General features: G+C 52.7%; 1 protein-coding gene and 1 long non-coding RNA gene across 4 annotated transcripts; both read right to left on the reverse strand.

Moving 5' to 3' along the window:
- Positions 1 to 8429: 8429 nt before the first annotated feature.
- Positions 8430 to 19914, reverse strand: LOC117876271 (CD276 antigen-like). Of its 3 annotated transcripts, none has more exons than XM_034768253.1 (5): positions 19517 to 19909; positions 18263 to 18625; positions 16733 to 17017; positions 15857 to 15914; positions 9045 to 9198 (listed from the first exon to the last, which is right to left on the reverse strand). In XM_034768253.1, the coding sequence occupies exons 1-5, from the start codon at positions 19749 to 19751 to the stop codon at positions 9180 to 9182; spliced, it is 960 nt and encodes a 319-aa protein (XP_034624144.1). In that variant the 5' UTR covers positions 19752 to 19909; the 3' UTR covers positions 9045 to 9179. The 3 variants fall into 3 exon arrangements, with proteins under 3 accessions (XP_034624142.1, XP_034624144.1, XP_034624143.1); XM_034768252.1 differs by lacking the exon at positions 9045 to 9198 and adding an exon at positions 14110 to 14967 and having other exon boundaries at positions 19517 to 19908; XM_034768251.1 differs by lacking the exon at positions 15857 to 15914 and having other exon boundaries at positions 8430 to 9198; positions 19517 to 19914.
- Positions 19915 to 22470: 2556 nt separating this feature from the next.
- Positions 22471 to 27394, reverse strand: LOC117876332. The gene is made up of 4 exons (XR_004645470.1): positions 27227 to 27394; positions 26224 to 26399; positions 25021 to 25132; positions 22471 to 22600 (listed from the first exon to the last, which is right to left on the reverse strand). It is a non-coding gene; the product is annotated as an uncharacterized LOC117876332 (long non-coding RNA).
- Positions 27395 to 27753: the final 359 nt, after the last annotated feature.

The raw sequence follows: 27753 nt of genomic DNA on the forward strand, positions 1-27753 counted from the left end.
TGGGGGTCTGTGATAAACATAGGGAGAAGGGTAACATAAAATCCCTCCTTGGCAGCTGTACTGAATCGCCATACCCCTAAGGGGTTAAGAAGCTAAAATCACCTGGTTGGCACCTGACCAGAAAGGCCAATGAGGAAAGAGGATACTTTCCAATCTGGGGTGGGGGAGTTGTTTGTTCCCTCTCTGGACAGAGAGAGAGACCAGGCAGGTAAAAATCTCCTGAAAACATACCAGAAATGAGTCATCTAAGATTACAAAAATTGTAGGTAAGGGCAAGGAAAGGCGCTAGATTATCTTTTGTTTTAGCTTGTGAATTTTCCCTATGCTAAGAGGTAATTTCATTCCTGTTTTGTAACTGGGAAGCTGAACCAGAGGGGGATCCTCTGTGTTTTAAATCTTTTTATTTACCCTGTAAAGTTACCTTCCAGCCTGATTTTGCAGGTGTGATTCTTCTACTTTTTTTTTTTAATAAATAAAATTCTTCTTTTAAGAACCTGATTGATTTTCAGTGTCCTAAAAACCCAGGGGTTTGGTCTGTGCTCACATTGCTAGGGCAATTGGTTGGTATATTATTCTCAAGTCCCCCCAGGAAAGGGGGTGAAGGGGCTTGGGAGGACAGGGATTCCAAGTGACCCTTCCCTGAATTTTTGTGTAAATCACTTAGTGGTGGTAGCAATACTGTCCAAGGGCAAGGAAGGAATTTTTGCCTTGGGGAAGTTTTAACCTAAACTGGTAGAAATAAACTTAGGGGGTCTTTCATGTGGTTCCCCACATCTATACCCCAGAGTTCAGGGTGGGGGAGGGACCCCTGACAGGGTCCGACCCCCTTTCCTAGCAGGGGGGAGGGACGCGCCAGGGAGAGAGGCGAGTAGCCCAGCCAGCAAACGCAGCGTCTGGCTCTGCCGGTCACTTGCCTGCACCCCACAGGCCCGGCTTCCCGTCTGTCCAGCCCCCCCAAGCCCTGGGGAGCCCCAGGAGAGGGTCAGGAGAGGGAAAGAAGATGGGAAGGAAAAGGATGTGGGGGAGGTGTGACAAATTCTCCCGTCCCCAGCCCTGTTTGGGAGCCAGTGGAGGAGCCGCTGTTGTCGGGGTGGGGCCGCGCTCTGGCCTGGGCTGGTCGGGACGTCTCAGGATCAGGACGATGAAGGCCCAGGGATGTGACAGGGGATCCCAGAGTCCCAGGAGACGGCGGGGTCGGGTGGGCAGCGCTCGCTCCTTCCCCGTCTTCCCACCACCAGCCCTTGAGTTCTGTTGTCACCTCCCCCCGCCCCCCCAAGTCTCTGTCTGGGGACCCCGGAATGGAGCAATGCCCAGCTCCCCCCCTCCCCTTACCTCTGCACCAATTAGACCCAATTTCTCACACCCCATCGGGGTCACTGATTTCCGGCCCCCCACGTCACCTGTTCACCAGGCCGATCCCCACACGGCCCTTGTGTTCTCTCTGCCTGCACGGATTCAGCCCCCCGCTGTCCCCTTTGCACCGAGCCGTGCGAGGTGCCCAGGCCGCTCTCCGAGCTCCCACATCTCCCAGCTGCACGCTCACGGACGGGGCATTCGTAGGCCCCGTTATTACCCCACGGGTCCTCTCCCCTGGGCTGGCTCAGCTCCCGGCTCCGGGCCCCAGCTGGGGGTCTGGCCCCATTGACACACAACAGCGGTTCCCACTCACCCCATCTGGGAACGGTTTCTGGCCCGTTCCCCGGTGGGTGGGTTTGGTTTCCGCTAGCAGCCAGCGGATCCGCTTGTGCGTGGGGTCAAAGCGGGCGCTGAGTCCCTGGCGTGCTGGGCTTGCTGCCGGAGTCGGTGGTTCCCGGAGAGGAACAGGGGCCGCCCAGCTGGGCTGCATTGGGTAACTTTCAGGAAATGCAGCTGAGATTCCCCTGCGGGGCGGGGCCCGATGTGGTTTAAAGCCGGGCGCTGGGAGCAGCGATGCAGAGCAGGGAACGGGTCACGGCGTTAACACGGCTCCTCCCGCGGCTGGGTGAGTCCGGGCAGGGGGCGGGGGTCAGAGCCGGGGGCTGCCAGGGGTCCCTGGGGTGGGGGGAGCTGGGTCGGGGCACGGGGAGGGGAGAGCTGGGGGTTTGTCCTGGGGGTTTGTCCTGGGCAGAGACTGGAGTTTCAGAGACGCCAGAGCCAGCAGGGCCCGGGTGCCCACCCCGTCTGAGCTCCTGTGTGACCCAGGCCGGAGACTCTCCCCGGCGATTCCTGCCCCGGCCCCGTCGCTCCCGGCTGAGCTCGAGCGGTGCTTCCTGAGCTGGCGAGGGAGGGAGCCTCCGCCCAGCCCCAGCAAGCCGGCCCCTGGCTAGTCCCCGCCCCACTGAACATTGGCGCCTTTTTCCCCGTGTGAACGCGTCTGGCGCCAGCCCCCAGCCTGGGCCCTCACTCTGCCACTGTCGGCTGGGGGAGGAGCCCCCGGCTCTCGGAAATCTCTTCCCGTGGAGCTACTTCTTGAGCCGGAACGAGTCATTTCTCACCCTCCCTCCCGCTCCACGTCCAAGCTCCTTCGGCCTCGGGCTGCCAGGCGGGTTTTCCGGCCCTCGTATCCTTCCCGTGGCCCTTCCCTGAGCCCCGTCCAGTCTGTCAGTATGACACCGGAGCCGGAGGCAGGATCCAGCGCTGGGCTCCCTGATGCCCCATCCCTACCGCTCCTGCTGGATATGCCCCCAGGATCCTGTCCCGCCTGGCAGGGGGGGCTCTTGCCAAGGGGGGGTCAGTCTGTCTGTCTGTCTGAGCCCTGGCTGAGAGGGGACGTGTCTCTCCCGTACAGATCACCAGGACGGACGCAGGCTGTGGCCCTGGGGCTGAGCTCGGCGTGGCCAAAGGAGCCGGAGGATGGTGCCGGTTTGGGAGCTGTCGTGTGAACAGCTGGAGGAGAAGATCCAGAAGGTCTCCAGGAGCCATACAAAGTATTTCTACATTGGCTACACTGAAACGGTGTCCCCCTATCTCCGACGCACGGGGCCCAAGTCGGAGGAGTGGACAGAACTCAAGAATCTCTTCCTCAAAGACACCGTCTACTACTCCCAGGTGACAGCCAGACACATGGCGAGGTTCAGCGAGCAGCGCCTGATCGACCGATACAGGGACCGTCACAAGTGCCTGCACGAGAGCCCCCAGGGGAAGCACCGGCCGGGGGTGGTCTACGTGGTGGTGTACATGGAGAACCGGGCGGCCCCGCGGAGAGGACCATTTCGGGGAGGTGGGGCAGTGGTGCGGGATCCATGGAAGAATTATCTGCTGCTGCAGATCAAGGAGATAAAGGAAAAGTACCAGGCCAGGGCCATCTGAGCAGCAGGATCTGCCAGGAGCAGGCGCTAGGGAACGGTGCCCAGGGCCGGGGGAACCAGAGCCCCGTCCCCTCCCCTAACCACGGGTCCACATTTCTCCTCCCGGTGCTCAGCGCCATTGGCCTTCCCTTCCCCACTCCCAACTTGACCCCAAAACCATGTGATTGGCGTAGAAATCATGAGGTTTTAAGCAATAATAAATGTTGGTTCCGAACGTTTACGGGGCGCTCGGGTCAGGTTTTCAAACTTTTCTTCACGATCAGGAGGGTGTGACGTTATTAACACAAACTGGGACCGTATCAATCATTGTTGCAACCAAGGTCGTGTAGTGGCACCAAATCTTGTATTAAGAGGGGTTAAATAAAGTGTCTAAGACAAGGTTATGGTTTGCTGGTTATGATTTTGCTATCTGTGTGTGTATCAATGTTGTAGTTGAAGTTATGAATATTGGCTCTGTACTGTCTGTATTTCAAACTTGTGCTCTGCTTCTGGGAGACACCCCAGACAAGTTTGTGTTAGCTCTGCCTAGCCTGCTTGATGGCCCATTAAGGACCATCAGCTACAACTGACCCATTGAGAGAAGCAGATACACCTGGTGACTCAGTGTGACGGAGCAGGGAGCGGGGCAGATTTAACCTGGGAATGTTGCAGGGGGATTGCAGTGGGGATGGGGGACTTCCCTTGAAGGAAGCTACCTGAGCTGTAACCTGAGCCAGGAACGGGGGTGGGGAGAATTAACACCTTCTGCCCGGGAGACCGAACAAAGGAGAGGAGGAGCTGGGGGGAGGAGGAAGAGAGGAGCTGCAGGAGGAGTTTGGTTTGGTTTCAGGTTGGGCTGGGTGGTGCAACGCAGGGAACCCCAAGCTGGGGTCTAAGCTCCCTGAACCTCCCAGAGGGACCTAATTGAGGGGGGTCTGGTCGTACCTACACGCTCTGCTTGAGACTGTGTTCCTGTCCTTAAATAAACCTTCTGCTTTACTGGCTGGTTGAGAGTCGCAGTGAATCTCAGGAAGAGGGGTGCAGGGCCCTGACTCCCCCACACTCCGTGACACTCAGCAAGGCTGGGACCTGCCTAGGGACAGACTTGGAGATTTTTCCAGGCCATGTGCTGGGTGGCTTGTCCTTGGGACAAAGGAAGCACAAGCCACATGGCAGAGGATATAAAAGGCCCTAGAAACCACCCTCCATTTTGTCTTCAATCCTGCTTCTTACCTCTGGAGGGACTTTGCTACAAACTGAAGCTTTGAACAAAGGACTGAGGACCCATTCCAGCTGGGGATGTTCCAGAGACTTGATTTGAACCTGCAGTTTATTCTATCGCTGCTACAAGCCTGAACCAAGAACTTTGCCATTACTGTATGTAATTGATTCCATTTAACCAATCCTAACTCTCATCTCGATCTTTTTCCTTTTATGAATAAACCTTTAGGTTTTAGATTCTAAAGGATTGGCAGTAGCGTGATTTGTGGGTAAGGTCTGACTTGTATATTGACCTGGGTCTGGGGCTTGGTCCTTTAGGATCAGGAGAACTCTTTTCTTTTACTGGGATATTGGTTTTCATAACCATTTGTCCCCCTAACGAGTGGCCCTGGTGGTGATACTGGGAAACTGGAGCGTCTAAGGGAATTGCTTGTGTGACTTGTGGTTAGCCAGTGGGGTGAGACCGAAGTCCTCCTAGTCTGGCTGGTTTGGTTTCCTTGGTGTGCAAAGGACCCCCAGCTATGGGCTGTGACTGCCCTGCTCTGAGCAATTTGTCCTGAATTGACACTCTCAGTTGAGTCCCGCCAAAGGCAGCATCGTTCCAGCCTCCCAAGGGGAACAGTGGGGGCAAAACCCCTGACTGGCTTCAAGCCGGCGCTGATAAGTGTGTGGAGGGGAGGAGATGATGGGACTGCCTACGATGCCGTGTGGCCAATCCATGACTGCTCGCAGCAGAGATCTCGGATGGCCGGGGATGGGGCACTAGATGGGGAGGGCTCTGAGTTACTACAGGGAATTCTGTCCCAGGCGTCCGGCTGGTGGGTCTCACCCACACGCTCAAGGTCTAACTGATCGCTGTATTTGGGGTCAGGAAGGAATTTCCCCCCAGGTCAGACTAGCTGAGACCCTGGGGGGGTTTCACCTTCCCCTGCAGCCTGGGGCCCGGGCCACTGGCAGGTTTGAACTAGAGTAAACGTCGGATTTTCTGTAACTTTTGTTGTTTTAAAAGATGTATTAATACCAGAACATTCCCAGATATCACCCAAAACGTGCTCCAGGGATGCTAAACTAAAAATTTGCATCTCAGTACGTCCTATGGCCAAGGCAGTTTTATTCCCTAATTCTCTTTGTTGTTCATACAGCAGCCAGGAGGTGGTGCTCAACCACCACCACATATTCCATGTTGCTTTTAGATTTCCCAGACCTATTTGTACCTAATCCACAATCCTAATCCTGCTGCAAGACAAGCCCAAGAAAGAAACCAACAGAACTCCACTGACCATCACCTACAGTCCTCAGTTTAAACCTCCCCAACGCATCATCAGTGATCTACAACCCATCCTGGACAATGATCCCTCACTTTCACAGACCTTGGGAGGCAGGCCAGTCCTCGCCCACAGACAACCTGCCAACCTTAAGCATATTCTCACCAGCAACCACGCATCGCACCATAACAACTCTAACTCAGGAACCAACCCATGTAACAAACCTCGATGCCAACTCTGCCCACATATCTACACCAGCAACACCATCACTGGACCTAACCAGATCAGCTACAACATCACCGGTTCATTCACCTGCACGTCCACCAATGTTATATATGCCATCATAGGCCAGCAATGCCCCTCTGCTATGTACATTGGCCAAACTGGACAGTCACTACGCAAGAGGATAAATGGACACAAGTCAGATATCAGGAATGGCAATATACAAAAACCTGTAGGAGAACACTTCAACCTCCCTGGCCACACAATAGCAGATGTAAAGGTAGCCATCTAACAGCAAAAAAAACTTCAGGACCAGACTCCAAAGAGAAACTGCTGAGCTCCAGTTCATTTGCAAATTTGACACCATCAGATCAGGATTAAACAAAGACTGTGAATGGCTATCCAACTACAGAAACAGTTTCTCCTCCCTTGGTGTTCACACCTCAACTGCTAGCTTAGCACCTCACCCTCCCTGATTGAACTAACCTCGTTATCTCTAGACTGATTCTTGCCAACATATTTATACCTGCCCCTGGAACTTTCCATTACTTGCGTCTGACGAAGTGGGCATTCACCCACGAAAGTTTATGCTCCAATACATCTGTTAGTCTTAAAGGTGCCACAGGACCCTCTGTTGCTAATCACAGTGTTATCTGCCTGCTTGTGAATGAGAAGATCTTGCAGTTGTGACAAGGAACTTAACTTATTCTTAATTACCTCCAGGTTGACAGTATTTATAATCCCTGCTCCCAGACCAGTCCCTCCTAGTATGGTGTCCGCTCCCTGAGGATGTTTCCCTGGTAACAGACCGGCATCCCTTGATCTCTGCCCAGCCATCCTTTCCCTGCTCCCTCCCCTGCCCCCAGAGAAACAGGACACCCCCCCGGCAGCGCCAGGAACACAGCCAAGGCAAGGTGGGGGCAGGGTGGGGCGAGGGGTCAGGGCTTACGGCCGCAGGGTCAGTCCGTGGGACGCCCCGGGGGGACTCTGCCCTGGCCCAGATGCCCTCAGCGGCAGTTGCCTGTGGTGGCAGGTTTGGCTCCAGCTGGGCAGGAAAACGCCGGCACCAGGACCCGGCTCCTCTGTCTCGGCGTCACCGCACCACTCGCAGGCGGGTGTCCCGGAGCCCAGGGTCTGGCCTATGCCCAGCCTGTGACCAGTCCCTTACGGTGACCCTAAGCAGGTCGGGCCCTAAGGACCCACCCGGCTCCCTGGGGCAGGCCTGGGGACCCCCAGACTGGGCCTTGGGCACCAGCGACCCCCATCTCTCTCTGGGGCTCCAGGCAGTGAATCCAGCCACGCCAGACCCAGGAGCAATGAAAGCTGCCGAAAAGTGGGGGGCCCGAGGGCCCGAAGTGTCGCCCCCCACCCCCGGGTTCTGCTCTCGCACCGTCTCTAGCAGGGCCCCATCAGTGAACCAGACCCCAGCGGGTCCCACCCTTCCTCCAGGGTCGACCACGCAGCCTCCCCACCCCCCCCCGACCATCATGTTCTCGTCTGACCTCCTGCCCCAGAACCTCCCCCCCACCCCGGTGACAGACCCCCAACCTCTGGCTGAGTCACGGACGCCCCCACATCCTGGGTTACAGACAGTGAGAGAGACTCCCCCACGGACACTCGCTCTAGCCTGCGAGTGACCCCGCCCCACGCTGGAAGCAAACACCCCCCAGGCCTTGGCCAGCCTGACCGGGGGAAATTCCTTCCCGACCCCAAACACAGCCAGCAGCTGGACCCTGAGCGCCTGGACCAGCCCCCGCGGCCGGACGCCTGGGAGAGACGCGTCTGCAGTAACTCCGAGCCCTGCCCGGCCAGTCCACTGAGCCCGGCCCTGGCTGCTGGCCGGGACACACCCAGCCCAGGGGTCCCGGGGGGCCCAGAGCCCGGCCACGCTTCAGCAAGCACCATTATAGCCTCTCCCTGTACCCACGCTGGCAGGGTCGCCTGGGCTAGTCCTTCAATGACCCCCTGCGGCTGGAACGGGGCCTGCAAACTGCAGTCGGAGCCGTGGCAGCCGTGGGAGGGGAGCCTCCCCCCGGCCCCCAGCAGCCAGTCACGGAGGCAGGAACCCACCGCTGCAACGCACGGGGGTAAGAGGAGAGATCAACAACGGGGGGAGGCAGAAAGGCCTGGGACAGCGATGGGGCAACACCCCTGCCCCGGCTGCCTCCGGAAACACAGCCCCACCCCCATGGGACTGAAGCCTCCCTAGGGGCCAGGGGCCAAGAACCATCTTGACCAGGGGCTGGCCAAAGAAAGCCAGTGTGAGGGCACAAGAGACCAGGCTCAGACAGCGAGGCGACACACACACCCTGCCCTGCGAGCAAACTGTCCTTCCCCCCATGTATCAGGGGGTAGCCTGTTAGTCTGTATCTACAAAAACAACAAGGAGTCTGGTGGCACCTTAAAGACTAACAGATTTATTTGGGCCTAAGCTTTCGTGAGTAAAAACCTCACTTCTTCGGATGCAATATATAGGGGGAAACTGAGGCACGCAGCAGACTTAAAAAAAAAAAAGCTATAGAAGATTCCCAGTTCGTCCCACTCAGTCCTTTGCCCTCCTCGCACAGTGGGACGAAGCCCAGAGGCGTGCACAGGCCCCACGAACATATCACTAGAATTCCCATCGTTGTCACAGCGCCTGTGGAGCGACAGCGGAGACGTGCTGTGGGCGGCCGCTGTTCTTTGGGAGCCTCCGTGGCCAAAGCCCGGCCTCGCGGTCTAGCAGGAAAGCAGCTTGCAGGCAGGAGACCCATGCCAAAGGGGGCAGGTTTGTATTTCATTAAACCCAGTGACACCAAGGAGGGGCCAATGGATTCGTTTTCCGCGCTGCACAGGCTGGCCTTTGGGTTGGTGACCCTGCTAGCAAGCCGAGCGGCTCGCGCCACAGTTACCTTGCGCGCGATCTCGGCACACTGGGGAGCACCTCGAGTCCTTTGCCACTGTGGAGCATCCCGTGGGCAGCATGTGCTTCATCTTCCTCTTGCCACTGTGGCCAACGCTGGGCATCAAGCCTTGGCCCTTGGAGCTGCTGCGAGCTCGGTTATCGATACCGCTTGGTTTACGCCCGTCGCGTAGCCTGGCTGATGGCGGCTGAACGTCTTGGTTCCCCAGGGCTCTGAGTGCAGGCCAGGTGATAGTGCCTGTGCCCACGGGTGGGTGGTTTCCCGGTGACGCCCGCTGGCCTCTCCCAGGACGGATGTTGTACTTAAAGTACTGCACAGGATCTTTTCAGGGGGAATAAGACAAAACGCCACATTTATTAGTAATACATGTATTCATTAACACTGTATCATATGCATATAATATATTACACTTACACTCACACACACACAAACACACTCCGTCTTGTTGTTACCAATTAGTTGCTCCCCTTAACTTCACTGGCCAGGTGAGTTAGATGGGGGAGAGGGTGGAGCCGGGCTTCTGCCGATCCGGATCGATGCTCCCATGTTGACAAGACGAGACCCGGGGTCCTCTGCAAGACACCTCACTTTTATAGCAGCTTTCCTCTTATGCAAATCTATACCAGATTCAAACTCTGTGTCTGTGTCCACTGGTCCTTTGTGCTGCTTTCTTTTGAGTGTTGTCCCAATGCTGCAAAGAGGGTGTTTCCAAAAGAAGGTGCTTGCTTCTAACCCCCGAGGCCGTTGGTATGTCTGCTTGTCTTTAATGAGCCCACTTGACACGTTTTATTGTCCTTGGGTCTGGCTCCCAGCCCCTCTCCAACAGTTGAGGCTGTCTGGAGGTGCTGCCTTCCATGCCTTGCTCATCCACACCTCATTCATTCAACAGGGCAATTGATTAAGGGGGCGGGGGGAGAGCTCTTGTTCTACTGCTAGCAAAAAGAAATTTTTCTTTTATCTTATTTTATCCTTAGGGGCTATAATATTATACGAAGGGCAATGCAAAGTTTCTAAATGCAGACTAACACGGCTACCCCCTGATACTTGACAACATGCAAGGCACTAAATTTAGCCGTATGGAGTGGAAATCCATCAACCTCAACAAAAAACTTGCACAGATACAGACAGACATCATCTTCCTCTCCAAATGCAAACAGATGGACATCATACCAAAAGGACTGAAGGTAAAAAATCCATTGCAATCAACATACTACACTGAGTATGGTGAGAGACTGTGCCACACACTCTCAAAGAAACTGAGGAACCACCTGATCAGCATCCTGTACAGCAGACAGGAGAAGATCAAGAATGAGCTCTCAGAACTGGAGACTCTCATACAATACCAGCCTTCTACACAAACTTCCACGTGGCTGGACTTTACAAAAATGAGACAAGCCATTTACAATGCACATTTCACTTCTCTACAGAGGAAAAAGGACTGTAAGCTATCTAAACTAATACCTGCCACTGGGGGCTATAACAATGGTACCCTCAACTCATCTAACAACATTGTCAATCTTTCCAACCACACACTTAGCCCAGCAGAAGAGTCTGTCCTATCTCGGGGACTCTCTTTCTGTCCCACCATCCCCACGAACATGATACAGTTCTGCGGTGATTTGGAAGCCTACTTTCGTCGTCTCCGACTCAAGGAATATTTTCAACGCACCACTGAACAGTGCACTGACCCACAGGAACCTTCCTACCAACACTACAAGAAGAGCAACTCTGCGTGGACTCCTCCTGATGGTCAAAATGACAGACTGGACCTCTACATAGAGTGTTTCCGCAGACGTGCACAGGCTGAAATTGTGGACAAACAACATCACTTGTCCCATAACCTCAGCCGTACAGAACGCAATGCCATCCACAGCCTCAGAAACAACTCTGACATTATCATCAAAGGGGCTGACAAAGGAGGTGCTGTAGTCATAATGAACAGGTCAGATTATGAACAGGAGGCTGCCAGGCAACTCTCCAAGACCACATTCTACAGGCCACTATCCTCTGATCCCACTGAGGAATACCAAAAGAAACTACACCATCTGCTCAAGAAACTCCCAGCTACAGTACGGGAACAAATCTACATGGACACACCCCCAGAACCCCGACCAGGGGTATTCTATCTGCTACCCAAGATCCATAAACCCGGAAACCCTGGATGCCCCATCATCTCAGGCATTGGTACTCTGACAGCAGGATTATCTGGCTATTTGGACACTCTCCTCAGACCCTATGCTACCAGCACTCCCAGCTATCTTCGAGACACCACCGACTTCCTGAGGAAACTACAGTGCATTGACGTTCTTCCTGAAAACACCATCCTGGCCACCATGGATGTAGAAGCACTTTATACCAATATTCCACATGAGGATGGACTACAAGCTGTCAGGAACAGTATCCCTGATGAGGCCACAGCAAGCCTGGTGGCTGAGCTTTGTGACTTTGTCCTCACCCACAACCACTTCAGATTTGGGGACAACTTATACCTTCAAGTCAGTGGCACTGCTATGGGTACCCGCATGGCCCCACAGTATGCCAACATTTTTATGGCTGACTTAGAACAACGCTTCCTCAGCTCTCGTCCCCTAGTGCCCCTCCTCTACTTGCGCTACATTGATGACATCTTCATCATATGGACCCACGGAAAGGAGGCCCTTGAAGAATTCCACCTGGACTTCAACAATTTCCACCCCACCATCAACCTCAGCCTGGACCAGTCCACACAAGAGATCCACTTCCTGGACACTACAGTACAAATAAGTGATGGTCACATAAACACCACCCTATACCGGAAACCTACTGACCGCTATACGTACCTACATGCCTCCAGCTTCCATCCAAGACACATCATACGATCCATTGTCTACAGCCAAGCCCTAAGATACAACCGAATTTGCTCCAACCCCTCAGACAGAGACAAACACCTACAAGATCTTTATCAAGCATTCGTAAAACTACAATACCCACCTGGGGAAGTGAGGAAACAGATTGACAGAGCAAGACGGGTACCCAGAAATCACCTACTACAGGACAGGCCCAACAAGGACAATAACAGAACACCACTGGCCATCACATACAGCCCCCAGCTAAAACCTCTCCAGCGCATTATCCACGACCTACAACCTATCCTGGAAAATGATCCCTCACTCTCACAGACCTTGGGAGGCAGGCCAGTCCTTGCTTACAGACAACCCCCCAACCTGAAGCAAATACTCACCAGCAACTACACACCACACCACAGAAACACCAACCTAGGAACCTATCCCTGTAGCAAACCTCGTTGCCTACTCTGTCCCCATATCTACTCTGGCAACAGCATCAGAGGACCCAACCACATCAGCCACACCATCAGGGGCTCATTCACCTGCACATCCACTAATGTCATATATGCCATCATGTGCCAGCAATGCCCCTCTGCCATGTACATTGGCCAAACCGGACAGTCCCTCCGCAAAAGAATAAATGGACACAAATCGGACATCAGGAATGGTAACATACACAAGCCAGTAAGTGAACACTTCAATCTCCCTGGTCATTCTATCACAGATTTAAAAGTCACTGTCATTGAACAAAAAAACTTCAGAAACAGACTTCAAAGAGAAACAGCAGAACTAAAATTCATTTGCAAATTCAACACCATTAATCTGGGCTTGAATAGGGATTGGGAGTGGCTGGCTCACTACAGAAGCAGCTTTTCCTCTCCTGGAATTGACACCTCCTCATCTATTATTGGGAGTGGACTACATCCACCCTGATTGAATTGGCCTTGTCAACACTGGTTCGCCACTTGTGAAGTAACTCCCTGCTCTCCATGTGTTTGTATATAATGCCTGCATCTGTAGCTTTCACTCTATGCATCCGAAGAAGTGAGGTTTTTACTCACGAAAGCTTATGCCCAAATAAATCTGTTAGTCTTTAAGGTGCCACCAGACTCTTTGTTGTTTTTGTAGATACAGACTAACACGGCTACCCCCTGATACTTGACAAGTTTCTAAATGAGGCTTTGATACAAAGTCCCATGAAAACAGAGGTCACACGTGGGTAGACCCACCACAAGATTATATGAAGAGGCACAATGTAAAGTTATATGAAAAATTATCAGAGATTGATCTACATTGTCCCCCTTTTGACCTCTCAAGAACAATTCTTGAGTGGTCACCATATAAATTTTTTGTATTTGTTGCAAACAAACCAAACAATTATAACCAGGTGAATATAACTAAAACCATTACAATTGACTAAACCCCAGATATAACATAAACACAAATGCAAACAATTATAATTATAATAATTGGAAATACAACAAAACCATTACCATTCCAATAATTGGGTACATTGACAAACAAAATGAGGCCCAAGTTTGATGCTGCAATAGCCATCAAACAATAAAAGTCACTGAGGTCAGGACCTTCTTAAGCACACACAACAAATAAGATTTTGTAGGAGTACCACAGTTGTTAGGCAAGGTTAAGCTGATTTGGACTTAAACTAACGTTTAGTTGCCAAAATGTTGTAGAATTTCCCATTTTTAACAGTTGTTTTTAAGAGGTTTTTGGGGACCTGAAAGATGGGGCCATACAATTATGGGCCAAGGTTTTACAGGTTATGGGGGCCCAAGAACTACCCTTCAGGGCTTGGGGAAATAGAACCAGAGTGCATAGAGGAAAGTGTGGAATTAATAATAATACAAGCAAATGTAACTAACAATACAAATGTATTAATAACAAAAATTAACAACAAAATGACTATTAGAGAACCTGACAAAACAAAACAAAATAACCCTGATGCCCTGGGGACCAAAGTTTTTTGGACACAAGGGGTGATTGATAAGTTGGATGGAGATGGGGGAAGTAGAGAGAGGAAAAGACATTTGCCCTGTCTAGTGTAGTATTTTCTCTTTTTCTGGACCCAATGCTAGCACAGGACACCACTAGAGACAGACACAGAACATGCAACACAGAACACTGAACACAGACTTTGTCATGACACTATAAACATGGTATTTTATAACTCTTCAGCTGGTACCAGCTCTCCTGATGTTCTGGGTCAGAGCCTGAAAGATAGAAGCTTGGAAACAAATTAGCACAGTGCTTTCACCCTGGCAGAACCTGCTTGGTCTCTGCCACAGTGTGTTTGGTACTTGGGGCTGCACAAATGCTAATTAAGTGGTGCATTTCTTGTGAGTGTAAATCCTCCCTTTCTCTCAGTAAAAGGGCGTTAACACAGAAGCAGGCACTGTTTCAACGGCATTTTGGCCCTGGGAGGAGGAATTTACCCAAATATCCCAAATAACCCCCTTTCCAATCTCCAGAGGGGTCCCAAAGGTTTGCCCCCTTTTGGGGTCTTGAATGTTTTTTCTTCTGATGTTACTGCTGCTGTAAGATTTGAGAGTGCTGTTTTAACTCTCTGTACCCAACCTGTTTTTTAGTTTATTTATTGCTTGTCTGGGCCCGATCCTGCTTTTTTTAATAGACAGTTTCTTTTCATGGGCACAAGCCTTGTTCCACTACCAATTTAGCAAGGAGGGTGGGCTTTCCAACTAGCCCCCACCCTTCCTGGTTTTGTTTCTTAAACATTTTTTTCAAAATTGTGAAATTACCACAATATTACTTTCAAAAAAACCGAAACAAACAAACATAAACTACACTACACTGCCCAAACGCCTATATTTTTCAGAGTTTGGTTTAACAGAACAAGATCTGCATCTTATGTTTTTAACCTACTCTGGCCCAGAGGGAGAGCCGCTAAGCCTCCCTCTGTATTACTCGGTCTGCTACCACCGAGGGTTCATACACCAATTATACAAATCCTTCCCCGGATCAGAGTGAGAAACACTAAGTTCTCCTCTTTAGCTCAGTCTTTCTACGGCTGAGGGTGTATGTACCTCTACAACACAATTTAAACCTAAACTCCTATATCCTTCAGAGTTTGGTTAATTAACTGAAAGTTTACGCTCTTTTTCCTATAGTGCCAGGCTTGGTAAAGCTGGCGGTGTGCACACCAGTTTTATAATAACTGTGGATTCTATGCTTGCTCCCCCTTTCGCATTCTCCACCAAAATGTTGTACTTAAAGTACTGCACAGGATCTTTTTAACTTCACTGGCCAGGTGAGTTAGATGGGGGAGGGGGTGGAGCCGGGCTTCTGCTGATCCGGATCGATGCTCCCATGTTGACAAGACGAGACCCGGGGTCCTCTGCAAGACACCTCACTTTTATAGCAGTTTTCCTCTTATGCAAATCTATACCAGATTCAAACTCTGTGTCTGTGTCCACTGGTCCTTTGTGCTGCTTTCTTTTGAGTGTTGTCCCAATGCTGCAAAGAGGGTGTTTCCAAAAGAAGGTGCTTGCTTCTAACCCCCGAGGCCGTCGGTATGTCTGCTTGTCTTTAATGAGCCCACTTGACACGTTTTATTGTCCTTGGGTCTGGCTCCCAGCCCCTCTCCAACAGTTGAGGCTGTCTGAAGGTGCTGCCTTCCATGCCTTGCTCATTCACACCTCATTCATTCAACAGGACGATTAATTAAAAGGGGGGGGAGAGCTCTTGTTCTACTGCTAGCAAAAAAATTGTTTTCTTTTATCTTACTCTATCCTTAGGGGCTATAATATTATACCAAGGGCAATGCAAAGTTTCTAAATGAGGCTTTGATACAAAGTCCCATGAAAACAGAGGTCACACGTGGGTAGACCCACCACAAGGTTATATAAAAAGGCACAATGTAAAGTCATATAAAAATTATCAAAAATTTATCTACACGGACCTCGCGGGTTTCCCCCACTCACGCGCTCCGTGGGTCGCACATAGGGTGACCAGATGTCCTGATTTTATAGGGACAGTCCTGATTTTTGGGTCTTTTTCATATATAGACTCCTATTACCCCCCACCCCCGTCCTGATTTTTCACACTTGCTGCCTGGTCACCCTAGTCGCACAGCTGCAGTGCCCAGCAGGACAATCAGCACCGCAATGGCCACGTACCCAAGGGTTAGCCCCAGGATGACGTACGGCTCCTCGGGTCGGCTCCCTTCCTCCGAGGCTGTGAAGAGAAAGTCAGACTCAGGTCCCCATGTGGCCCTGGGTGGTTCAAGCTATTCTGTTGGCTGGGTTGATGGCTACAGCCCCCCCCCCCAGGGACCCAGCAACGGAGCCGGACGGGGGGACGAGAGGAACCTGTGCCCGAGCCGAGGGCCAGGTCTGGGGCACCCGCAAGGTCAGCAACACGGGGGCAGTCGGGTATCCTGGCTACGGGCACCGTACCGGTTAACGAGCGCCGGGGGGACATGGTCAGGGGAACCGTTTGCCCTGGGAATAGTGACGTGGGGCCTGGGAACGTGTCGGGTTTGGCAGGAAAAGGAAAAATGAAGGAGTTTCACTTCTGCATTCGGTACGGTAAAACCTGGTTTGCTTCACCTGAGGTCCTTCAGTTTTCGTTCTACTTTCTAGTCTATTGCTTGGGTCGGAGTGTGATAATCGGCGCTATGTATGGACTGCCCCGCCAGCGCTCGCAATGCCTGTGGAGCTGATGTTAATGGATTAACCCTGCTGAAGCAGAACCCGTCAATGTTTTCCACGTTGAAATGTTTCTGAATTCTGGCTCTGTGGGAAATTTCGGCTTTTCATGCCGAAGCCAACGGCTCCGGTGATGGGCAGGGCCCAAGCACACATCCCCCCTGCCCCCGACCTCCAGCTTGCGGAGGGGGTGGTATTTTCTGCTTGCATCCGGTTAAGTTGTCACCCCAAACCCCAGAGAGCGGTGACGACGGGGCGCGGGGGAAGGGGGCTCTCGCCCCACAGCACTGACGCCCGCCCACGTCTGCCCCCGGGGATTGTGGGTAGCGTCCCGGCCCCGCTCACCTGGGAGGGTCTTGCAGACGCTCATGTTCTGCTGCAGGGGCCGGTGGCTCAGGGCGCAGCAGACGGACCCCCCGGGGCGGGGCGTCAGCGACAGGCTGCTCCACACCTCGAAGGCCCCCTGTCTGCTCCGCTGCAGCTCCACCGGCTCGTCCTGGCTCAGCCGGGTCCCGTTCCCATCGTGCCACGTTATCTCGGGCTGGGGGTAACCCCCCACGGAGCGGCACTGCAGGGCCAGCCGTCCCCCAGCCCGGGAGAGCACGGCGAGCTGCGGGGGCTCGTACGGGGCTGGGAAAGGAGAGATCCATAAATGCAGGAACACGGGAATTGCTGGGTGAGGTTCTCCTGTCTGGGGCATGTGGGGGGCTGGCCTGGGCCTGTCAGATCTAGGACTACCAACAGTGTGAGATATGAGCCGCCCCCCAACCCCGCAGTGCAATTCTCCTGGGGTCCCCCCGGCCAGTGCAGGGAACACGTGGGGTGTGTTGTAATACCTGGGCTGACAACGCTGCCCTGACCGTGGGCGTGAGAGCTCACGCCGTGAGCCCCCAGCCCGCACCAGCAACAACCAATGGGAGCAGCACGGCAGGGAGACGCAAGGACTGACTTAGCCGTGTCGGGATCAGGAGAGACGTGCCATCCAAACGACATCAAAACCCTGTGATATGGGGCCGATCACAGGGCGCGTCTGTCCTCATTGCACCCACCGCCGCCAGGTAAAGAAACAGACCTTAAACTCTTTAAAGAGAATGTTCCTTCTGGCCGGGAACCACTTACCAACAGTGGTGACAGTGAAATCCCTACGTCTCTATTGTTTTGCCTTTACGGTTCCCACGTCTCTGTGGTTTATTTGTAGGGTTCTGTCCGTTGCAGAACTAATTTGGTAAGGTGTAAAACAATGAAAGTGGTGGGGTATGATTGTGTAAAGAATTGTTTTACATGATGGTAGGATTGGTTAGTGATATTTTAGCAACTCCAGGACACAGCCCCAGAGATCAGAGCTGTCAGACCTCAACGCCCTGCCAATCACAGTGTACAGGAAACTGGACTCCCCCCAGATGACCTGATCCTGACTGGCCAGCAGGAAAAGTTCACCTGCCTTATTGGGAGTGGTGAGCGTTGTCTGCATAGCGTGTGCCGTCTGGTTTGGGGATTGTTAATAAAGAGACGTTACGTAGGATATTACTGTGTAAGGCTCTTTCACTGGTAAAAGACCCCGTAAACCCACAAAAGATTAAGCCCTGAGCCCACAGGGAAAGGGGGTTTGCCCGAAGCCCACGGAGGAGTAGAGCCTGGAGCCTCAGAGGGGTAAAGTTCGGTGCCTTTCGCCTGGAGCCCGAGGGACTGGGAAAAGGTGAGGTGTCCTAGAGTGTCTGCGACAGAGAGTTTTGTGTGGGTAACACCCGCTGCCCTGTTTATCTGCAGAGCCAGACCCTCCCTTGCGGACCCTGCTGCCCAAGACCGCGCCTGTGGATGGGCCCAGGTGCTAGCCTGCAAGGAGCGTGCGCACCTGATCTGGGTGCAAGCGGTTACCTGCCACGTGGAGGACGATGTCCATGATGCTGTCAGCCTGGCTGTCCATGATGAAGCACCGGTACGTGCCGCTGTCCGAGGGCCGCACACCGGTCAGGCTCAGGGCCACCACCCCCTGGCGGATCCCCTGTAGGAGGAGCCGCGTCCGGCCCCTGAACTCCTCGGCCTGGTCTCCCAGCTGGTCGGCCCCCGTGTGGTAGCTGTGCACCACGGAGCCCCCCGCCGGCTCCCGCAGGAGGTGCCAGTGAACGCGCAGGTGACGCAGGTCGGCTTTTGGGGGCGCTCGGGCCCTGCACACCAGCGTGATGTCCTGGCCGGCCCGGGCCCAGAGCTGGGGGCCGTCGCTCGCCTGAGGGGCCGTGTCTGAGAGAAGGGACACACACGGGAACCCGTGGGAATGAGCCCACCACACTCAGATTGGGCTCAGGACGGCTCCTGACTTCGGAGAGCCTCGCTGCAGCCACCAGGGCCTGGTCTGCAGACGGCCCTGCGCTGACCAGGCTCCGGTGGGGCTCTGCCAAGTCAGGGGCCACACTGGAAAATCGGGGCCTTGCCGTGGGCTCTGCCCCTCTCAGTGCCTCTGTTTCCCCTCCTGCCTTTGTCTGTTCAGACTGTGAGCGCCGTGGGGGCTGCATGTCACTCTGCGTCTGGGCAGCGCCCGGCCTGACGGGGCCTGAGCTCGGTCGGGGTCGGTGCAGCGCCCAGTGCGACAGGGCCCTGATCTTCGGGGTCTGGGCAGCGCCCGGCACAAGCGGGCCCTGGTCTCGGCTTGGCCCTGGCCCCAGCAGCCCCCTTCCCAGCCGGGCTCTTGGCCTGCAGGCAGCTGCTGCGCTGCACAGAGCCGGGACCCGGAGCGGCCAGTGGCTCCCGCCCGTTCCCCGCCTGCGCCCGGCGGCCAGGGACCCCGGCCAAACGTGTGGGGGGAGACGCAGCGGGAGGACAGAGCCCCCCGCAGGTCACATGGGGCGGGGAGAACGCGGCGGCTCCATGCTGGGCACAAGGCAGGGGGTCGCCGGGCAAAGGAGACGTGGGGCGGTCACATGTCCTCCCCTGTAGCTGGAGCCCCCCGCAGTGTGGGGAGCCAGGAGTCGTCTCTGGCTGTAAGATAAAGAACAGTGCTCTCGGGCCAGGCCCCCCACACGCGTCAGTGCAGATGGTTTCGTTTCCTGTCAGCGCAGCTGCAGCCAGCGGATCCCAGGGCCTGCGTGACTCAGCGGGGCCCCCGCACCCCTCCGCTCTCGGCTTCTAACTCACCTGGTCCCGCAGTGACCCACCCCAGCAGCACGGGACACCACAGCAGCCGCAGCATCTTGGCCGGAGGGGAGAACAGCCAGGGCCGATCCTGCCGAACGCGCAGAGCGTCTGGGGGAAGCAGCAGGGAGCGGGACGGGGCAGGAGGCAGAGGGGAAGATGGGACAAGGAAAAGAGCCGGGGCGGGGCGCTGGAGAGGGAATACTTGGGATTGTTCTGGGCCATGCCCTCTACTCATCCCGGGGGGTGCGAAGGGGGAACCCAGCCTTCCCAGCGGGACCTTGTCCTGGTTTCAGCTGGCTGGAAAGTTTTTCCTGCTGAAAATTGAAACTTTTCATTGAAAAGCCTGGAATCCCGGAGCCACCACGTGTTTCAGGTTTTTTGGCTGAAAAGTTCCAGTTTTCTGGCAGGGGAGCTGCTCTTTCTGCGCGGGAATGAACCTGGCAGATTTCCCGCAGAGCTTCTGGGGAAGAGCTGGCCTGGTTATTGAGCTCGGTGGTGGGAAGGGCCCAGGTCAGGCTTATCTCAGAGTTTAAAGGACCTTCGTAGATTAGGAATCAGAACAGCTCTCCGGGGCAGCGGGCAGGACTTGTCTGGAGGCTGCCTGTCATGGAGTCCCCGGGCGATGCTCTGGAACTGCTCCCCACGAAGCCAGTCAGGACTCTGGGGAGCCTCCTCTCCCTCGGAGCAGACTGTCTCCAGGGCAAGGAGCTCACACAGCTTCACCTCCTGGGTCTCTCCTGGGAGCATTCAGCATATGCCCCTCCGTGCGCTTCCCACAGCGAGTCCGTCCAGGCGGGGTCCTGGGGGAGCCAGAGGGTCCTGCACCCCCTGAGACGTTATGAGTGTAATATAATATTTCATTAGAAGGTGACAGGGCCAGAAAGAGTGAATTAACTCACCGACTGACCTGACCCATGGGTGAACCTAGACTGGTTAGGAAGATAGATAAATGAATAGAGCTTTGAAATGTAAGTCTGCATTTTAGAGGTAAAAGGGTAGATGTTTGCTCAGGGCTTGTGATATAAGCAAACAAGTCTTGTCTATTGCTATAGTTTTAATTCAAAGATTAAAAAAGGAATATTAATATTTAGGAAGACACTTGAGTGAAATAGTATTATTGTCTCTGTCTCTTTGAAGGTTGTGGTAACCTGGATCTGAACTGTTTAATGGATAAATGACCCTGTGCTAATTGCCAGGATATTTGGGAGAAGGAGAATTAAGCCCATTGTTTTCTCAGGCCGAAAGGCTGCTGGAAATGTATAAGACCCTGGGACACGATCCTGCTTCATCTCAGATCTGCTTTGGGTTTCAAGAGGGGGAAACCTTAAGCCACAAGGATTGAGATCCCCAGTCACTGACTGGAGCCACCCTGAATATGGACATTGGACTATAACCTCTGGACTATTTCTAAAAGGACTTTTGACAACAACAAGCTTATCTCTGCTGTGTCTGAACCTCAAGAATTGAATTCAAGTCTGTCTGTATATTGATCTGTTAACCAACACTCTCTCCCTTTTCTTTTTAATACATTTTAGTTTAGTTAATAAGAATTGACTATAGGGTGTATTTTGGGTAAGATCTAAGTTATAATTGAACCTGGGTATGTGGCTGACCCTTTGGGGTTGGAAGAACCTTTTCTTTTATATGATGAGATCAGATTGTCAGGAATCATCATCATATCTGACAGGTGTGTCTGGACGGAGGCCGGACGCTGGGCACTTTAAGGGAACCGCGTTGGTTGGACTCTGAGTAACCAGTGAGGTAATACAGAGGCTGGTTGGTAAATCTAAGTATTGGAAGAACCACCAGCGTTTGGGGTTTGGTGCCCCGTTCTGTTTGCAGTTCACGCTGATTGAGTGACCTCAGCTGGCTCCTACGGGCAGCACCGTCACACACCCCACTTCGCAGTCAGACGTGACTCTCAGCCAGCCAGTAACACAGAGGTTTATTAGATGTAGTAAGAGGAGGCCCTGAGATATAAACTTTGGTATCAGAGGCCTGGTATGAGGCCTGAGGCCTGAACTAAAGTAATGGTCAAGCCTTTGCTAACATAAAGCAAAGCTAAGCTGTGAGCCAGAGGCAGGCCCTGCTCACAGAAGCTGGCAAGGAAAGGGCTGATGCTGCATAAATATATATTAATTTAACATAGTTACAGCATAAACATGGAACCAAGACACACTCTACCGGAACATTCCGCAGATAACATGGAACAGGCCGACCCATCCCAATGACGGGGCAAAAGGGTAAAATGATGGATAGAGTTGTTTTGATCGAACCAACAGGTACAGGGTGAGAGGCGGCACCTTGCTACGTAGAGGGGTCGTACCTTGCTACGTAGAGGGGTTGCACCTCAATACGTCAGGAGTGATGTGTAACTTGTTTGTACCTGTGTATAAGAATGTGTCCCTGGGGTGGTGTCTTTGTCCGGCTGAGGGGGCAGTGAAAAGTCCCGCCACTGAGCTGAGTCCATTGCCGAGCGGCACTTTCTAGCAGTATGCCCGGTAGACTAAGTAATCTACAGGGCACTGAAATTGTGTCAGGGTCGCAATAAACCTGGCCGAGGTGCCTTTATACCTTACTAGACTCTGTGGTTATTGGGGGTTCTCGTCGGGTTTGCTGTGTCAGCGATCTGCGCAGAGCTGGGGCAGCACACAGAGGTAACACACGCACGCAGCCGAGTGATAGCAACAGGAGAAAGCAGAAGCACCACACCGGTAGCCTCTCACAACATTAGACAACAGGAGCACGGTCTAAACCAGAGCTTGTAGGTACAGCGAACAGGACCCCTCAGTCAGGTCCATCTTGTGGGGCAGTGAGCCCAGACTCCGGCCCTGGGGCTCCCTCTGTTTCCCCAGCCAGCTCCAAACTGAGACTCTCCAGCCCCTCCTCTGGCCTTTGTCTCTTTCCGGGGCCAGGAGGTCACCTGATCTCTTTGTTCTCCAACACCTTCGGCTGGCACCTTTGCAGGGGAAGGGCCCAGGCCATCAGGAGACAGAGTGTCGGCCATTCTCTGTGCAGACAGGATCACAGGGGCCCACTTGGGCTCTGCAACAATCACACAGCCTGATCCCCCCACCTAGATACCTAAGAAATGCAAAGGGGAAACTGAGGCACCCACACAGTATTCAGAGAAAACATTAAAAACATTCCCATTTCGTCACACTGCTAATGGCAGGAGACAGTGTATCTGAATCACAGGAGCCCATGTCAGCCCTTGCTTTAAAGCTAAAAGTCAGCGAGGAAATGTCAAGTCCTTGTGGGGCACCACTCAGCCGCTGCTTTCCAGCCAAGCTGATTGGTAGCAGAGCGGCTTCCCCCTGCAGCTGGAGCCTGGGGGTGTTCCCGGCTGAGTCACCTCACAGCCCTCTGCCCGGCACAACTGTGTGTGACGGTTGGGAGGAGAGCATCTCCCAGGCCCACCCAAACCTGGAGAGAGCAGCTCGGCCTTTGGCTATTTCAGTTCAGTTAGTTCTGTCTCTGCTGAGCCTGGATGTCGGGGCATGTGGCCAATGGATCACGGGGCCTCATTTCTTTAAGAACATGAGAACGGCCACACTGCTCTGTCCAGCCCAGTGTCCTGTCTGCCGGCAGGGGCTGGTGCCAAGTGCCCCAGAGGGAATGGACAGAACAGGGAATCATCCAGTGATCCATCCCCTGTCGCCCATTGCCAGCTTCTGGCAAACAGAGGTTCGGGACACCATCCCTGCCCATCCTGGCTAATAGCTATTGATGGACCTACCCTCCAGGAACTTCTCTAGTTCTTTTCTGAACCCTGTTATAGCCTTGGCCTTCACAACATCCTCTGGCACCGAGTTCCCCAGGCTGTCCGGGCGTTGGGGGAAGAAATACTTCCTTTGTTTTAAACCTGCTGCCAACTAATGTCATTGGGTGACCCCTAGTTCTTGTGCTATGAGGAGGAGTAAACAACACTTCCTTATCCACTTTCTCCACACCAGTCATGGTTTTATAGACCTCAATCATATCTCCCCTTAACTGTCTCTTTGCCAAGCTGAACGGTCTCAGTGTTTTTAATCTCTCCTCACACAGAAGCTGTTCCAGACCCCCAATCATGTTTGTTGTCCTTTTCTGAACCCTTTCCAATTCCAGTCTGTCTGTTTGGAGATGAGGCGACCACATCTGCGCACAGTGTTCAAGGTGTGGGCGTATCAGGGATTTATATAGCGGTGTTCTGACATTTTCCATCTTCTCTCGCCCGTTCCTAATGATTCCCAACGCTCTGGTTGCTTTTTCGACTGCCAGGTCTGCCAAGGCAAAGGTAGCCCTTCCCAGACTGTTTTGGGCTTAATTATCTTGAGGGATTGTGTATCATCTGCAAACTTTGCCACCTCCCTGGTTACCCCTTTTCGCAGATCATTTATGAATATGCTGAACAGCCCTGGCCCTTCCCAGACCAGCACAAGCCCTCAGGGGACACCACTATTTACCTCTTTCCATTCTGAAAAGGACCATTTATTCCTACCCTTTGTTCCCTGTCTTTTAACTGGAGAGCCTGGCAGTGTTTTCAGGATCACTTTAATTTAATTTAATTTAATTTAATTTAATGACAAGCCTTTCGTTATCTGAATCACCCTGCCTGTGTTTACAAACAAACTCTCTGCCCGGGGTGGAAGTTGTTAGCAGCAGAGAACTCGTCACAGTCCACGCTCCGTCTCTGGGTCCTGGTGTCTGTGGGTCCCTGGTATCGGGGGTAGCCGTGTTAGTCTGTATCTACAAAACAACAAGGATCTGGTGGCACCTTAAAGACGAACAGATTTATTTGGGCATAAGTTTTCGTGGGTAAAAACCTCTGGGAGACCAGAATTGCTCACAAACAGTGCTCCAGCTGAGATCGCTCCACCAGCTCCACCAGCATATCCTAACACTTCCTGGGCCTGTCTCTGCTGGAAACACCTCACCTGATCCTTCCCAGGCCCGTGTTAGCCTTTTTCACGGCCGCATCACATTGACGGCTCCTAGTCATCCTCCTGTGATCAACAAACACGCCCAGGTCTTTCTCCTCCTCCTGTCACTTCCAACTGATCCGTCCCTAGTTTATAGCACAAATTCTTGTTGTTAGTCCCTAAATGCAGGACCCTGCACTTTGCACTTAAATTTCATCCCATTTCTATTACTCCAGTTTACAAGGTCGTCCACGAAAGCTTATGCCCAAATAACTCTGTTAGTCTTTAAGGTGCCACCGGACTCCTAATTGTTTTTGTGTATACAAACTAACACGGCTACTCCCAATACTTAAGGTCGTCCAGATTTTCTTGTAGGATATTCCAGTCATTCTCTGTATTGGCAACACCTCCCAACTTTGTGTCACCTGCAGATTTTATTAGCACACGCCCACTTTTTGTGCCAAGGTCAGTAACGAAACATTAAATAAGGTTGGTCCCAAGACCGATCCCTGAGGAACTCTGCTAGTGACCTCCCTCCAGCCTGACAGGTCAACTTCCAGCGTGACCCATCGTAGTCTCTCCTTCAACCAGTTCCTTACCCACCTTCCAGTTCTCCTATTAATCCCCCTCTTCTTCAATGTAATGAATGGTTTCCCATGTGGAACTGGATCCAAACCCTTCCGGACACCCGGGTAGCTTGGATCCACTGCACGTCCTGTGTGAGATTAGTAACTGTTAACACCTCTTGAACCCAACAATCGAAACAATTGTAGAAAAATCTTCAGTTACTTTCTATCATTTCGGTGACTCACTTTTTGCGGTTCCCCAAGCTTGGAACAGATCCTTTAACTTTAGGAAACATCCTAAGAGCCCTTTCTTCTCTTAATCACCCTGTTTATAAACACAATTCGGACCTGCCTCGGGGCCAACCAAGGAAGGTTTTTTAAAGGCTTTTAAAGTTCCCCCTAGATCTGTGTGTGCGCGCAGCAGAGATGGAGTGAGGATGAAAAGCAAAAAACAAAAAGCGGACGAACCCCCCAAACCCAGAACCTGTCACCCGCTACTTATAACATGTGATGAACAAATAAAAAAATACAAACCCAAATCTGATTATCGTAAGTGGAGCTGACGATTAAAAGCTGCACAAAGCGTGCTAGCGGTCTGCGTAACGCCACTCGGTAACTCAGAACCCAGCCCAAAAAGCCAGCCGCGTCTGGGCCCGGAATTGAGCAAGGAACTCTGCCTGGCGGGCGGCTTCCCGGCTCCGGCTGTCACACGCTGAACGGTGGCTCTGGTGCTTTCTCTCACCGACACGCTCTGTTCCTGCCATTACCTACTCCAGGTTAGTCACTCCACTAAAAACATATTGACCTCATGGTAACGTCCGCGATTAAGGGTTTTCTCTGTTATTAAGAACAGGAATTGATTTTTCTAATTATTTTGGCATTTCTGTTTACCGATCACAATCACGCACGTGACTCACTAGCACCTGACTCCATTACTGCTATTGGTATGAGACACGGCACCGCACTCACTTTTGCACAAATTTTGTTATTTTACAGATATAAGTAAAAATACAATTTGAAAATAAGCGCCTGTCATCTGCGCAGTGTCTAACGTTCTGTGTTTAGCTGCTGTTAAGCACTTGTCGATATTACAGAGTAGCTTTCTTTCTTTCTTTCTTTCATGAAACTGGCACTGCTAAGGGGAGGCAGTACCAAGAAGTAACAACAACAACAATAATAATAACACAATCCCCCGAATTAGTTACAAACTGTAATAATACAGTTTTTAAAAATCCCTGACCTATTCTTGTGTGTGTGCCCTGTTAGTCCTGGATTGCAGGGGATGAATAAACACCAGCTTGCTTTGCAAAGGCCGCCCGGAGCCCTGTGCCGCTGACAATCCGGGCTGGCTGCATCATTCCCAAAGGCGTGAAGTCTCTGCGGGGCTCTAAATCCATCTGGACTCGCTGGGGATCCCTGGAGGGAACAAGGGGGCGCTGTCACCTCATTGTTTACCCCTCTCCGTTCTGAAAACTGACCATTTATTCCTACCCTTTTGTGGAAGAAACGAACTCCACTCTCAGGTTGGAAGCAACAAAGTCGGAGACAGCTTTATTCAGGACATGCAATTGCAAGGGAAGGACACAGCTGACAGAGAGCATCTCTGCCTCGGTTTCTTCAAAGTACAAACAATATCACACAAGCGTTTATACAGTTTAGTGGCCTGCATTAATCACAAACATCTGCAGTTTGTTTATGTTCTGTCCTGCCCATTCCTGTATTTTCTCACTTCTGTTCTCAAATTGTCGCTATCTCAAGGCTGGGTCACACTGACTCTACTCTGCTGTCTTCGCACCCGCTTCTGACATGAGCCCTGCTTCTACAGATCACGCGATATTAGGCTAAGACTTAGCATGACAGTTGCTCTGTTTCTTACAACTGAGAGGCCTATATTTAAATCCTTTAACCCTGTTGCCACACTTTGTTTCCTGTCTTTTAACCAGTTACTGATCCATGAGAGAACCTTCCCTCTTAGCCCTTGTCACTTACTTGGTTTAAGAGCCTTTGGTGAGGGATCTTGTCAAAGGCTTTCTGAAAGTCCAAGCACACTCTGTCCACTGGATCCCCCATGTCCGTGTGCTTGTCGACCCCCTCAAAGAATTCTAGTAGATGGCTGAGGCATGATTTCCCTTTACTAAAACCACGTTGGCTCTTCCCCAACAAATTATATTCATTGATGTGTCTGACAATTTGGTTCTTTACTATAGTTTCAACCAGTTGCCTGGTACTGAAGTCAGACTTACCGGCCGGTGATTGCCGGGGTCTCCTCTGGAGCCTTTTTTAAAAATCGGATTCACATGAGCTATCCCCCAGGCATCTGGGACAGAAGCTGATCTAAGCGATAAGTAACAAACCACAGTTAGTAGTTCTGCAATTTCATATTTCACTTCCTTCAGGACTCTTGGGCGAGCCGATCCGGTGACTCACTGCGTGAGCCTGGTAAGTGTCGGCCCCCCCGCCCTCTCCCCCCAGGGTGGCTTGCAGGAGCGGAGTCAGAGTCAGGAGCGTTGCTGGGAATCACCCCCCAGGGCAGGTGCTGAGATAGCCAGTCACTGTGTCTTTGCGGGTGGGGAGCGGCTCTCCCTACCGCACACAGGCCCAGAGCCCCTCAGGCCAGCCGGGCCCTGGGGCCCATCCAGCCGGCCCCCCGCACAGCCCCAGCCAGACCATCTCCCCAGTGATCTCTGCAGCCACGTCTGGCCAGCTGGGGCTCCAGGGCGACGTGCTCTGTGGCCGCACACCCCCAAGCTGGGCCCTCTGGCTCCCCCAG

The sequence above is a fragment of the Trachemys scripta genome, chromosome 4, assembly GCF_013100865.1.
Source record: "Trachemys scripta elegans isolate TJP31775 chromosome 4, CAS_Tse_1.0, whole genome shotgun sequence".
NCBI lineage: Eukaryota > Metazoa > Chordata > Testudines > Emydidae > Trachemys > Trachemys scripta.